General features: G+C 38.1%; 1 protein-coding gene across 1 annotated transcript; it reads left to right on the top strand.

Moving 5' to 3' along the window:
• c1ql3a (complement component 1, q subcomponent-like 3a) lies at window positions 1-12,873 on the top strand. Its single transcript, XM_069667487.1, has 2 exons — window positions 1-615; window positions 12,694-12,873. The coding sequence occupies exons 1-2, from the start codon at window positions 25-27 to the stop codon at window positions 12,871-12,873; spliced, it is 771 nt and encodes a 256-aa protein (XP_069523588.1). The 5' UTR covers window positions 1-24.
• Window positions 12,874-15,165: the final 2,292 nt, after the last annotated feature.

Genomic DNA, 15,165 nt, shown 5'->3' with positions numbered 1-15,165 from the left:
GCAGCAGGGGTCCTGGGGGTCGTTATGGTTCTGGTTTTGGTCATTCTCATACCAGTTCTGGTCAACTCAGCGGGGACAGCGGCGCACTACGAGATGCTCGGTACCTGTAGGATGGTGTGCGACCCTTACGGCACTAAATCTCCGACCAGCACCGCCACGGCGGACACGGTCCGAGACAACAGCCTTGTGCAGTCTTTACCTACTTTTATCCAGGGTCCGAAAGGGGAACCAGGTCGTCCAGGTAAGGCAGGACCGAGGGGACCTCCCGGCGAGCCGGGACCGCCTGGTCCAGCCGGGCCACCCGGAGATAAAGGAGAACCGGGCAGGTCTGGTTTACCAGGACCTCCGGGACCCAGCGCAGCTGCCGGTGCCATTAGCGCGGCCACCTACAGCACCGTGCCAAAGATTGCGTTTTACGCAGGGCTGAAAAAGCAACACGAGGGCTACGAGGTGCTCAAGTTCGACGACGTGGTGACCAACTTAGGAAACCACTACGATCCAACTACCGGGAAGTTCACCTGCTCCATCCCCGGGATTTATTTCTTCACTTACCACGTTCTGATGCGCGGAGGGGACGGCACAAGCATGTGGGCTGATCTGTGCAAAAACAATCAGGTAACAAAAACTGTGCATTTAGATGCCAAAGTTAAAGATACAGTCACGCTTAGATAGATGCAGGAGACTGTATTGTTCGTATTGTTTTATGTTTACAAACTATTGTCACGCCCAAATTGGAGTAACAGGAGTTAATACATGACTCTCTTCCCTCAGATACAGTCTGACATAAACGGAATTGAACTCCAGTTACAGTTTAGGCAGCGGGCAGCAGCTCTTATTATTAGTTTATCAACAGACGTCCCTGTCAGAGTCGTGATTTCCACAAAACAGTCCACAGGGAGTCTCTATGAGTGGATGTGCGCTTTGGTGGATACATGTACTCATGTACACTATATCTATATGCTTAATGGGTCAGAGGTCAGAATCTGGGAAGTTATTGTCGTCCTTAATTTATGGCCAAAAGCTCAGACATCTAGCTGAGTATTAAGTTCCCCAGACCTGTCTGGAAACACTAAATGAAATAAATAAAAAGTAAATTCCACAGGACAGAAATGTTGCAGGAGCCCTTGGGCCTTTGTTCTTCTGATATACAGTATTGTCTTCATTTATTCTCTTTTCTCATTCCCTATTTTAAATTTTACATTTTACCAGAGGAACAGTGGCAGTTTCTCAGCTTTAAATCTTTTTTTTCATCTCTTTCTCATCTAATATTCACATGGGAATAGGGAAATGTAAAAATGCAAGTATTGGTCCTGCATTCATTAATAGTTGCAATGAAGTTTATTTAAGATTTCTCATTGTAAAGAGCTGCTCCCCAGAGTCAATGAATAGAAGTTGCGCTGTGGTTACCACCTGCTGTTCCTGTTCATACGGGAAATGTGTGTTCACTTTTTGAATTATTAATAGGCTACATGTCATAAAAATGTATCAAATCTTATTTTGAATAAAATTATTTTGAATAAATATTCAAATTTAATTTTGGATTAAAAAAAAAAGAGAGAAAGAAACACAAAAAATAAGTATCTCACAAGACACCAGACTCCTTTTTCTACAAAAACCAAACAATAATGAAAATAATGATAATAATAATAGTGGAAGAAGAAGACGAACAAGCAAAAGAAGAATGACAAAGCCTGAGCTACAGAGGTCATCTGCTGCCTCCTGTCTCCTCTGTTGCGTGTTTGTTCCATCACAGTGTCCTGCTCTCTGTGCGTCTCTGTAGTGATCAGGCTGTCAGCAGCACATCTAATCCATGGGGCAAACCAGTGTTGCAGCGTCGGTCCACCAAGCACATCCCTGCCTGTCAGCCTGCAACTGTAATGCGTCTGCAGACCGCACAGAACACAGCAAAAGTCTGTGGGATTAAAGCAGCAGAGCTGCACACCATGACAAATCAGATGCTGAAAGACATGATAAAATTAGAAGTACTGCTACTGAGATTTTTAAACATTTTCAGAGGGGAAACTCATTTCTGTGTCAATGATCAACACATGCCAGGACTGCCCATTGCCTTGTTTTCAGATCCATATTAAATACACCTGTAAAATGTGACTTGATTTAATTTACAGACGTTTATCTCCATTATAGGTAATAATTAGTTTGAAAAAGCAAATGGTCCTGTTTCAAAGACTCATTATTTGACACTTTTATAGAGCAATGAGCATCTGCATTTAATATTACTGAAAAAACAGAAAAGTACATAACCTGCTTATATTTTTCTCTTGTTTCATGTAGTACATCATGACTACCTAACATGAAGCATTTAAATGGAGAATATTGCAGTGGGCTATTTTACAACATCTGGAGAAATGTGTGCACATGCACTTACATAAAAAACATGTAGCATCTCTAAAAGAGTGACAGAGATGTTATTTCATTTAAGGCAATTCAGGGAGCCTGTCCCCATAAAAGCACAACCTGCCGGATTATTTTCCCAGGTTCTGTAAATATTTGTGTGGAGGCGATCTCAGTCCTTGTTCTGTCTTTTGCATGAAGACTCCATAAACCGCAACCTTGTCTTTTATTTTTTAAAGATAATTCTTCAGGCCATTTGCCTTCATTGGATAGGACAGTGCAGATAGGGTCTAGGTTGGGGTCAAACCAGCAGCCGATGCATGGAGGACTTTGCCTCTGTATACCTGCTCTACCAACTGAGCTAAACAGCGCCCTAACCTCGTTTATTATTGCTGAATATAACCCAAGGTCTACACCACTGCAGTTTTTAAACCAACAAATAAAGAGCAATATAATTAAGATTAATCATAAATGGTCTTATTGATGAAGTCATCTTATGCTAAGTTTAAGTTTGAGTGAAATCATAAAAGTCAAGATATAAGCGAGGAATGCAAAATGTTTTCTGCAAGTATAGTGACAGAAGCACATTCCTTCAACAGGAAAAGAGAGATAAAAAGAAAAATACTAGGGGGACGTATGTGTGCACGGAATGTTATCATTTTATATTAAGTTGGTTCAGTCAATAAGCTGCCGCATGCAACACTTTTTCATCTTATTTGATTATGGCTCAAAATGTTACTGTAACACAGGAATTCTAACTAATTCCACATACTTGAGAATTTTACTTAAATACAGTTTTGTTGTTTTTCCATTTCACGCTCCATCCAATTACTTGATCCGCTACAATTTTGCAACAAAATAAATGCATTTGCTTTTAATTAAAATAATATTATTTACAATAATTACTTTATAAAAAATAATTAACATTTTACTCCATGTATTTTTACCTTCATGAAGGAGTATTTCTTCAGCTGAATACTACAAAAACTAAAATCATCCTTTCCCTTCCCAAGTTTGTAATTAATAAAAGATCATTTCATACTTTTTCCTGGGTGGAAAAAACAATGGTAATGATATCCATGTCTTCATACAGGCCTACAATTAAAATTATGTACTGTTTCACGATGATCTAGTCTTCTGCACTATGATGACACTAAAATCCTAAGTTTGCTGCAATTTAAATGTTAAACTGTACACATTTCTGTGTCTTCAGTTCAGAGATACGGTTTTCACTCCCCTTCCAAATTCATGTATGTTCAAACTGAATATTTTCAGCAAGAATTCAAATAAAAAAACTAATGAACCTGACTGGGGGTTGGCTCAAACAATGGGGGAAAATAAAAATGTGTTCCAAACAAAGCAACCTTAAAAAGAGAAGGATGAAGGAAACACCGTCTGTTTTAGGCCTAGGTGAGCTAGGTGTCCCAATAAGGCACCACCAGCATGAAGGGTATAAAAAAGCCTGCTGGCTGCAGCTGTGCCATGTATGAAAAAACTGTTAATTTATGTTCCATGCAAACATCATAATATAGTCCACACCAGGATAAGACTCATAACTGGGATACACTATGTGTGCAGATATGAGTCTTTAACTCCAGTCATGCAGTAATTAGTAGTTTTACCAAAAGATAACCTTTAATGACATTGATGATGACCTTCTTGCAACAGAGTTGCACTGACGTCCTCTCTGTATGTATATTAAATAAAATGCTATGCTATAACTAAAAGGTTATAGGAAAGCATCAGGTCAAATTGATTTAATGATGCTATGTCACGATTCAATGTTCCCAAAAAGGTGAGGACCCAGATGCAGATATAAATGATTTAATGAAACAAAAATCCAACTGAAGAGTCCACAAAAACAGGCAAAACAACAAGGAGCCAGGTAATCAAAAATCCAAAATCCAAAAATCCAAAACGAGAAAACAGCAAACACAGGAAGACATGCATACGGATATCACAGACAGAGACAGAGACAAAGACAATGTACCAGCACAGAGACAGGGGAGCACAAAGACTAAATAAACTTAGGAGGTGAGGCTAATCAGACACAGGTGAGACAATCAAGGGCAGGTGAAAACAATCAGGGCAGGGCACAGAATCAAACAAGCGGGAAACACGCTCATCTAAATTGCCAGGCCTACAGCCTTTTGCTGTAATCTGTAAAATCAAGAAAAAAAGTCAAAATAGAATTTAAATAAATGCTGGATTGCTTTACTGCCTGGCATGTGGAGACACCAAAAACACTACTGCAAAGACGATTCGTAACTTATAATGTTGAAATATGAATATCTGTTACTTTTAATGTCATATTCTGAAAATGAATGGCGTTATAACATAACGGGCATTATTGTTTTGATTAAGTGCACTAATTAACAGATGATGTCGATAAGTTAAGGCAGATCAGAAGTTGAGTGAAGTTTTACCTAAATTAATACTAGAATATATTTCACAGGGGCACTAAAGGAAGTCTCACGTAGGCCACCAAGTGCCCAGAGCGGCCTGGTGCACAACACTGAAATTACTTTTAGAAGTTTTAATGATGATGCTAAATCCAATTCTACAGGACAACTTTAAACATTTTCCTTTCCGCAAATATTTCCAAACTACCCTTGTGGGAAGCTGCATATTCTCTCATCAACAACACAACTTTTTTTATTTAATTGAAGTACACTTTGCAAGGCCATTTTGGTTCCTTCGCCCAGACACAGCTAGCTGTTTTACGGTGCCATGTGCCATTTGCTGCAATTAGCTGTATTAACAGACTGAAAATTGAGCATTTTTCAGCATGTGTATTGAGTTTAGGCTAGGTAAGTATGTGTGGAATATAGCTACATAGAGCTAGACACGTAAGTTTGGGCAGACCATTGATTTAAACTGACAATTTTGAAGGTTTCAGCTTCGTTCTCTTGGGCGATATACAGTAATTGTGGGAGGACACTTCCCAATTGAATCTGATGTCTAGTTGGCTCTCTTTGTCATGGTTAACTCTTGATTTTCCTCGCTGATGGTCGCTTTCCTTTTTAAACTGTTTGCTTCATCTGAGCGTCAAATTTGTTTCTTTTTCTTTGGACTTTCACTTATTTTTGAAGTTGTATCTGTAGTCATCAATCTTTTGTTCAGCCACAGTAGATTACCACCCACAATACTTACAGAAACCGGAAGCGCAGCCACTAAGCTCAACCTACCGTCTCCGACGGACCAACCACTGCTGGCTGATGGGAAATGCGTCACTAACTGGTCGCTTATTATTTTATATTTTTACGCGAATGTTGCCACAGAGACCCAGTCCATAATTCTACTATATACTGCAAATGCAAAGGCTTTCATCAGTGGGCCATAGGCTCTATCACCATTTTGTTAACTCATTCGGCGATAGACAGTGACTTAACAGACATTTATTTACCTGAAACTTTTCAAGATTATTACTTTAACGTTAATGTTAGGAGAAGAGGCAAACTGAGTTGGTTACCACAGAAATGCCAATTGTTGAAATGACACTTTTATATTAAAAATATTTATTGGGAATTCTATTGGTCAGTGGATTTTGACTGGATTGTTCCACTAAAACTTTGGCTGAATCTAGGGCACAGCCACAGTGTATCCAGTGCAAGTGTGCAGTTTTATTACACGCAAAGCTAAGTGCAAACAGCGACTCTTTGATTGGTTGAGTAGGGTTTAGAGGGAAAGCATTACAAAAATCTGAACTTGAATCAATAAGTCATGCTCTTAAACTGAAATAGCATGCTCTTGAATACAGTAAAATAGTCTATATATAAGCTGAAAATACTCCTCTAAAAGTAAAGTTCTGCATTATACCCTTACTAATAAAATTGCTAAATGTATGAAAAGTGAAAGTAAAAAAAGTCCCTCTCAGCGCAAATTTAACAATTATATATTTATTTTATTAACATTACTGTTGTATAAATGAGTATGTTGTATTTTACAACTGTAGTCCTATATATTGTGAGGTAGTGAAATCTACAGCAATGTATCATGCTCTATAGAACCATCCACCATCTCGTTAAGGTTTTTTTTTTTTTTAGTGGACAAAATTGTAATCTGACTATTAATGAGTGACTAAAGCTATCAGAAAAATGTTATTGAGTATAAAGTATAATATTTCCCTGCGCAATGTAGTTGAGTAGACGTATAGTTAAACAGATGGGGGAAACCTCAAGTGAAAGTTGTCACGATTCAATGTTGCCAAAAAGGTGAGGACCCAGATGCAGATATAAATGATTTAATGAAACAAAAATCCAACTGAAGAGTCCACAAAAACAGGCAAAACAACAAGGAGCCGGGTAATCAAAAATAAAGACTAAATAAACTTAGGAGGTGAGGCTAATCAGACACAGGTGAGACAATCAAGGGGCAGGTGAAAACAATCAGGGCAGGGCACAGAATCAAACAAGCGGGAAACACAAAGGCAGGAAGTGGACCAACACGAGAGACAAGGTGACAAAGTAAAACAGGAAATGATCTAATCAAAAAGACACAAGTGAACCGAACATGGAATACACTAAACACAAAACTAAACAATGAGAACTCATGACAGGGAGACAAGGTGACAAGGTAATCAAGGAATAATAACTGAACACCGAAATACAAGACAAAAACATAACTAAACTAGAATGACTCATGACAAAAGTCTATTTTTAAGATACCGAGTTATATTCCACCACTGTCTGCTGCCATGTATACTCCTTATTTATAACCGCAAATATGTAAAATAACATGTATCTTTTCTATGTTCCTTAATAAATCAATCAATAAAGCCTAATTTATATTTTGGCCACGTTCAGAAAAAGAAAATAATGTCAGAACTAAATCTAGCTTGTGTGGCAATCAATGACCCAATTAGAAATCAAAGAGAACAAGGGGTTTCACAGTGAGGCAATAAAAGGCAAGATTATGTTGGGACTTTTTAAGCAGAGCCAGATTAATATAAAGTTGGTCTGAATAGTGTATGACAAGAAATAAAAACGCTACTGGCAATAAAAAAAATAATTTTGCACCTTTTGTTTATAAGGAGATGTCTCCCGTTCCAACATGTCGGCTGCACAGACACATTGTGGCACCATACAGCAGCCAATCAGGTGCTTCCACACCCTTATGACACAAACATTCTGAGCATATTCATGGAATTAAAATAGTAAGTAACATATGAGGTAAAATGCTGACCTCAGTTTTTATGGCCTTCACCTCGACCCCCTTCAAACTCATGTGTCACCAATCTGTACTTTTCTAACCAAATAAAAACATACAAATTCAAAAATGCAAACGTAACTGACTGGAGTTGTATCAAACCATAGACTGTATAAAAGATGGGCGACATGACAGCTCCCTAAAGATGAAGCCAAAACATTTCGAGCGCCCCCTGCTGACTGGCTGCAGTATAGGTCATAAAGCCCACCTCCTCCATGTTACCAGAAGGGACATGAGTCAAACTATAAAATCAAAATACACGCCAAATACATTTTTCTTGAAACATGGTTAGGTCATTATTGTTAGTTATTATCATGCTGATTTATGTCCAAGTGTTTATTTTTCTGACAAGTTTATTTTTAATTAGTTACTTGACGCTGTAAAAAGGATAATTGACAGCTCTGTTGACAAATACTGCTGCTGCAGCTGATCTGTTCCAGATAAGCAGAGTAGAGGAGGAACAGCGAGAGGAAATGAAGTTTCCATATCTGTGTTGTCATATTCAGACCAATGACTGTATATATAGATGGACTACGCGTCTCCATCTGCTCCCATTGTATGGAATTGATGCTGAAATAGCCCCTGTGATAGGCGCTGCCATCTTGCGATAGTGACGTCATATGGAGCCAGAGTCTGCGCAGGAGAGGTATAGAAACGACAATGACTGTAGTGATTGTTTTAGTTACGTTTCTTCTCACCGTTCGTCCTCCACTCTGCTAATTCGGAACTAATTGGCTACAGGAGCCATATTTGTCAACAGAGCTGTCAATCATCATTTTGACAGCATCAAATAACTAATTAAAAATAAACTTGTCAGAAAAATGAACACTTGGACAAATGACTATATAAAGATGGACAACGCATCTCCATCTGCTCCCATTGTACCAAATTGATGCCAAAATAGCCCCTGTGATAGACCCTGCCATCTTGAGATGACGACGTCATATGGAGCCAGAGACTGCACACTAGAGATCGGCAAGTGAAGCGGCTGTAGCCACTTCCGCTAACCCAAACACACATTTAACTTATCCCCCCACTTAGCCAGTATATTGTAGAGCATTAGGTAGTTTTCAGTATTATACTGAAAAAACAAGGTACGAGTATTACTGCTTAATGCAACTGTTATAGCTAAGAAGAATGAGTAAATCATACCAATAATATACTGGAAATGTCCCTGATCATTGATGTTACTAATTCTTCAATTCAATTTGTGCGTTTTGGTGCAAAGGATTACAGGACATTTTTTATCTAAATGATCTAAAAAGTGAAAAAACAAGAAAACATTTCCCCTGGATGGTCACCTTTGTACTTTGTGATGAAGAGGGAGTTTTCAGTCTTCATGTCTCACAGTATCGGAAGTATTGCTTTACATTCATTTAAACAAACCTAAGTATGACCAACACACCTTTTAAACAACCGAATAAGTTAACATATAGTAATAATGGATAACTTTAGTTTCAAATGATCTTGAACTACCGTACCACTCGTTGCTACTTGCAGCATATTTGATGTTTTAAAGACATCATGACCTATTTTCTGCTCTGAGCACTTTAATTGGTTTGTTACTCAAAAAGGGTTTGAGAAGAGCTTAGGTGATTGCTTACTGTACAATGTAAAATGGATACAAGACACGCTGAGACACTAGTCACTGTTGTTCAGAAGGTTTTTGAGCTGGACAGGAATATTGGAGCATGATCTGTTTATAGTCTTGAACCTTCAGCACAGCTAAACAATAACTCAGAGGTTGTCAAATGATCTTTTCACATTTGGAAGAAACAATGTCTAAAAAGAGTTAATTAAAAAAAGAAATCCAGCAGGACGGCCATTACTTTACATAGGCAGGTGACATTACTTCTACTCAGTGACCACAAGGAGATCTGACCTCCTTTGAACTGGAAAGCTATACAATCCGAAATAAAGACATCTGGAATAGACCTGAATGAGTGCTTGCCAAAATTAAAGGTGTTGGTGGCAACCAGCAGTAACCAAAATGTCCTTTTACTTAGTTAAACTTTAGTAAACGTTTACACATTTTTACACGTGTTTACACAGTTGTTCACACAAAAACTGGCATTGAGTCACTCTGTGGGTTTTGGGGCTTGAGAGCGGACCTGAATATTATGGAGGAAATGGAATCCTTCAATTAAATGGCACAATTCTTTTCTCACCATTATCAGCAGCTATGTCATTGATTTTATGTTAAACGTACAACAGCAGAATCAGATGATGATGCTATTCGTAAGTACTAACACTTTAACTACTAAAAGTATTTAGCTGTATCTGACTGGTATTTGTGACTATGATTTAGGTTACTGGTCGGAGGGAAATAACCAACCACTCCCAACAGATTCTGTTAATATACGGAAAACTTAAGTAAACTTAAAGGGTATAATAAGTAGGCTAACCGCCGGTTAGCTTTGTGCTAGCATGCTAACTGCCTTTGCCTTGCCCTTTTTCAACACTTAGAGGATTATTCAGATTCTATTCAGATGAATATGAAAAGGTATAAAATTAATTTAAGTCAGTGATATCATATTTTTTTATGACTGACAGATGAGAGACAGTTTTCAAGCTCTCTATCGGGTCCCTGTGTGACATTAATTATCATGTAGGGCACTGGCCAGAAATGATGCCATATGATTTCTTTTGATGTGATACCTGAACAATTACAGTATTGTTTTATTTGCATTTGAATATATTGTATTTGATAGGGACAATCCTATTAAAGACCCCCTTTCAGTGAAAATAAAGTTTTTAACCTTGTAAACATCTCCATGTGGTGTTTTTCATGTGCTACAAGATCACAATATCAGGGACAACATAAGCAGTCATCTTGTACCAAGGAGAGGCTGAACAACACGTTTTCAGATTGGCAGGGCTTGAGAAAACAGACACCTAAGGAACCAATCCTGTTAATGGACGACGGGGTGACGATATGCGTATCATTATTTACAACTTATGGCAATCACTTCGGTGATGCGCGAGCCAGCTGTAACCGTAATCGTAATTTTTGCAAACTTACTACTAACGTTAACGTTACTAGTATTAATTACTACATTTCAAGCTCGCTAAGCTTCAACAAGGTACCACTAAACGATGGCAGAGACATATTTTGTTTCCGGCTGTAATTTTACGGAAGAAAAAACGTAGTACATAGTGGGCGGGAACTCGTGAATTTTTAATGAGGGAGAAGGAGGAGATGCCTTGGGAGGTTATTAAATGTATTTTGCAGAAAAAACACATCAGACACAATTTTTTACTTCTAGCATGAATGGAGCTGGTCTTTAAACATAGTTGCAATACAGAGCAATAAACTTATGTGTTGGGGAGATAATAGCCTTTTCTAATTTTCAAGTCTTATCCCTGATCGGGCATTATTTCCCGTTTAATGAAAATATACAGCTTTCAGTATCAGGATGTGAAGGATTCAGTAAAATTTTCTCAGCATACATTGCACTAACTATGCAAATTCCCTCGGCAAAAGCTACCTTCACCTACATTTAATTATTACCAGAGACAGATGTTGTCAAATACAGTTTATTTCACCACTGTGAAACTAGAAAATAAAAGAACCCTGATCAGCACAAGCAACTATACGGCCTTCAAAGAGGCGAGTCGGTCAAAAGACACTTAATTTTTTACAGGGGATTGGACTGCAAACCTAAAAAATTCACATCATCTTCACTACCAACAAATACCTTCAATCAGACATAATTTTTGTGGGTTATGACTTTATGTAGCAACCCTGTTCAGGCAGATCCTGAAAAGTTAGCTTTATGGTGAAAAATGTTCATGGGTCAGCCTTAATACTATGACAGATATATAAACTTAAGTTAGAATGCTTTGTGCGTGTTATTTCTAACCAAACTGTTTTCACCATCTTTAGCTCCTGGAAATAAACTTTTAATACTTGCAAAGTAGAGAAAGGTGGTTAAGGTGCATATATGTTAATATAAACAGGTTTGTAATTTGTGTAAAAAATAGCAAGCCAGTTAGTCAGTTCTTCTGTTTAACACCCCAATGAAAGCACATCTCAAGAGCTTTTGACAGGAAAACACACAAAAAATTATTTTCAGTTTTTACCTGTTTTTTCCTTTATTGATTGTGAGAGTAGAGTGCTGACAGGTACAGTGAGGTGGAAGGAAGAGGAATATGACCTATAGGTTGCCAGATAGAAACAAAGAACATTGCAGTTACATTTTGTGTTCTTAACAAAACGTCACATGTAAGTTCCGAAGCATAAATTCTAATGTAGCTCAGCGTTAGTTGAAGCAGTAAGACTGTTTCATACCCATTCATTCATCAAGTCATCATTCATTCATGTCACATACTCTCTCACTCCCCCTCTCTGTCCTTCCTGTCTGGTGATAAGCTGATTATGGCCGTATACTATTTTAAGTACTAAACCAACCAGATCTACCCTCGACGTCTGTCGACCAATCATCCTGCTGCTGTCGCTGTCAAATTTTAAATCTGTTCTCCTCTCTCCACTGTCAGTCTGTCGTTTCAGCTCGATCATTGCGACCCTCCTCCACCCCATTCACCTTCAATCCATCTCATCAGTGTCCAAGTCCAGCTCATCCTGCATCCTTTCTTCACCACCACCACCACCAGTGTCTACGACTCCATCAGGGGTATCCTATTCTGCTCTCGGCCTCATTACCCCTTTGAGTACGTGAAGACATCCTGATGGGGTCTAATCGGCAAAGACTTTGCACATATCTCATTTCCAAACTTGTAAATAAATAATTGTTCATTCATAGTGAAGTATCTCCTGATTATAAAACCTTCATTAGTAAACGGACGTTCAAGTTCCCATCTTTCTTGTACACAAGAAAAATCTAAGTGACTGGAAGACACTTACTGAACTCACATAAGCTCCTAATGATAAACCTTTTCACTTTAGGGTATAACTTTACTTTAGAACCTTGCCCCTTTATGGGACAGGACAAAAACCTGTTTTCATTAACTTTTCACACCTTTTCCACTCTGGTGCTTGTCTTTGGACACATCATTGTCCAGTGGATCCATTAACACACATACTGCTTTTGTTCGAAGTTATGCACATAAATCTGCCAGAATGCACTGCTTCTTAAATGTCGAGACTTGAATATTTTTGGTGTAATCCCGCAGGTACGTGCCAGTGCCATAGCCCAGGATGCAGACCAGAACTATGACTATGCTAGTAACAGCGCTGTGCTGCATCTGGAGCCAGGAGACGAGGTCTACATTAAACTTGATGGAGGAAAAGCTCATGGAGGGAACAACAACAAGTACAGCACCTTCTCTGGATTCATAATCTACGCTGACTAAACAACAAATGTGTGCGTAGGCCTTGTTACCCAGTGCTTCTACAAATCAAATGAATGACGAAGGAGCTCAAACTTACTCTTTTAAACGTGTGTGGAGAAACTAATATAACTCGGCCTTCATAACCTGTAAACTATTTTATTTTTTACATTTTGCCATCATTACTGTCATTGGTGCAATTGACTTTGGACAATAACATTGGTTGAACAGTTGAAAAAAATGTCCTCTCTTTATATCATCACATCATGTATAAACTTACAGCGTATGTGTTACTGTGAATGTAGTCCTGTCAAGGACTGACGGTGGTGAATGGAAATTGTTTTTTGTTTGCATTTAGGGGTGTGGGCGAAGTGAGGAAAAGGAAAACAAAGGAGGAAGTGAAAAATAGGAAAGCAAATAGAATTCTAGCAACATGCAGGTAGTTCTAAAAACTATCAATATTGTCAAACAAGTCAATTACTTACTTAAAGTAATTGATTCCATTTGATGATTTTGTGCAATACCTTCCATAATACACTATATTTATGGTGATAACTGCTAATCATTAGGAAAGCTGTCAGTCGGCGTGTTTGTTTCTTTTTTGGTATCATGCTGTGAAGAAAAGTAAAGTTGGGTACTCATAAAGTGTGTTATGATAGGCTGACAGAGGACTATGCTTCCCAAAATAAACATACTTACCTCATTATATTATGTTGTCAAATAACATTCACCTTTGAAAGTATTAAAGCCTGTGCATTTTACAATCTGTTTATGTTTACATGTTTATATTTTAATACTAATTATAATCTAATAATCCATTGATGAGTTTGCACCGAGAGTGTTATTCAAATGCTTCGATAATTATTTATACAGATCTAACAGGAGCCTGCTTGACTGTCGATCAGTCCAGGGTGTACCCCGCCTCTCGCCAAATGATAGCTGGGATTGGCTCCCAGTAGTATAGAAAATGGATGGATGGATGGATGGATGGACAGATCTAAAAGGATTTGAATCATTCCAAATACATTGTCTTAAACCTGTGTAGAATGTATAGAAAGACTATTGTTCAAAATATATAGTAAAAACTTGGCACAGAAGTATTTATTGATTTAGATTGACACGATTGTGACTCCTGATGAGTATTTTCTGATGGCTGCTGGGTGGCCTTTAGGGAAGCAGTAACAAGGAAGGATGTAAGGGCGGTCATGTTGAACCTCAGACAGCTGCTCTTACAGGAACTGTTTTAAAAGTTACAATCTCTCCAAATACTAACATTGTGGACTTATTCACTAAAACTTTCCCTTTAGAGTTGAGATTGAAATACTGACTTCACAAGCCCTTTTTACACAGAGATACAGCAACAAAGCTCTGCCATTGCGCTGCTGCTGTCTTTTTACACTAACCAAACAACTTTTTATATTGGAAAAACAAAAGAGCCTCATACCCTACATAAGACTCCCCAGGAAATATGGTTGTAAGCCTTCTCCAAGTCCACAAAACAATGTACACCAGAAGGCAACACTCAATTGACCCCACCAATAACCGTGTAAGTATAAAGAGCTGGTCCAGTGCTCTGAGACTCCAAGGAGGATCTGCATTGGTCCTCTGTAGGTTAACAGTAATACATGTTCCCTTCCAATGTCATGATGGTATGTAAAGGCTAGTGTGTCTTTTGGTGCAAAAATGCCAACAGTTCATTAACCCACACTTGACCATTTCTTTCAATACAACTGTAGTGTATCCCACAGTTCACAAAAGTCTACTGCCCCGCAGCAGTCAATTAAAAATATAGTGCCAAAGGAAAAGGCTGAAAATAGTGTACACTTAAACTAATCCAGTAAACTCTGATAATCCTCTTTGAGCTAAGTGTATTTAGCTAAAGTGACACAATGGTTTGCAAACTATGAAGACATAAAATGTAAATATGACAGCGATGGAGTTACAAGGATATTTTTTCCTTTTTAAATGCAGCTAGACTGAAGTTCCTGAAGTGTTTGTGCTTGACTAACTAAACAGACGGTGAAATGAATACTGTTCGATGAATCATGTTCGTATTTTGGCAGTGGGTGAGAGTTTTTAAAATCCAAATATTTGTGCTGTGATGAGTATCCAGGTTCCATTCCTTTACGTAGGAATCCTTCATATTTAATAGAATTATAATAACAGAGAAACCTTTTGTCCTTGCATTGTGTTGTGACGGGGAAAAAAATTTAACATGTTACATGAAACTATCATACAAAATTTGGGACAGTGTGAATCACAGTAAAAACCGTGGAATAAAAGAGAAAGTTGCTTAAGAAAGTTTACAGTATGATA

The sequence above is a fragment of the Semicossyphus pulcher genome, unplaced genomic scaffold (genome assembly GCF_022749685.1).
Source record: "Semicossyphus pulcher isolate SPU_LCO1_2020_fin unplaced genomic scaffold, fSemPul1.0.p SCAF_18, whole genome shotgun sequence".
In the NCBI taxonomy this organism is placed as follows: Eukaryota; Metazoa; Chordata; class Actinopteri; order Labriformes; family Labridae; genus Semicossyphus; species Semicossyphus pulcher.
Note: the sequence above shows the minus strand (reverse complement) of the source record. Positions and strands in the feature narration are given on the sequence as shown.

What these genes read in the sequence shown, in the direction of transcription:
- c1ql3a (XM_069667487.1), top strand. Translation starts at nt 25, where the DNA reads ATGGTTCTGGTTTTGGTCATTCTCATACCAGTTCTGGTCAACTCAGCG. An exon ending in ATCTGTGCAAAAACAATCAG is followed by an intron (nt 616 to 12,693) that starts GTAACAAAAACT and finishes GTAATCCCGCAG; the next exon opens with GTACGTGCCAGTGCCATAGC.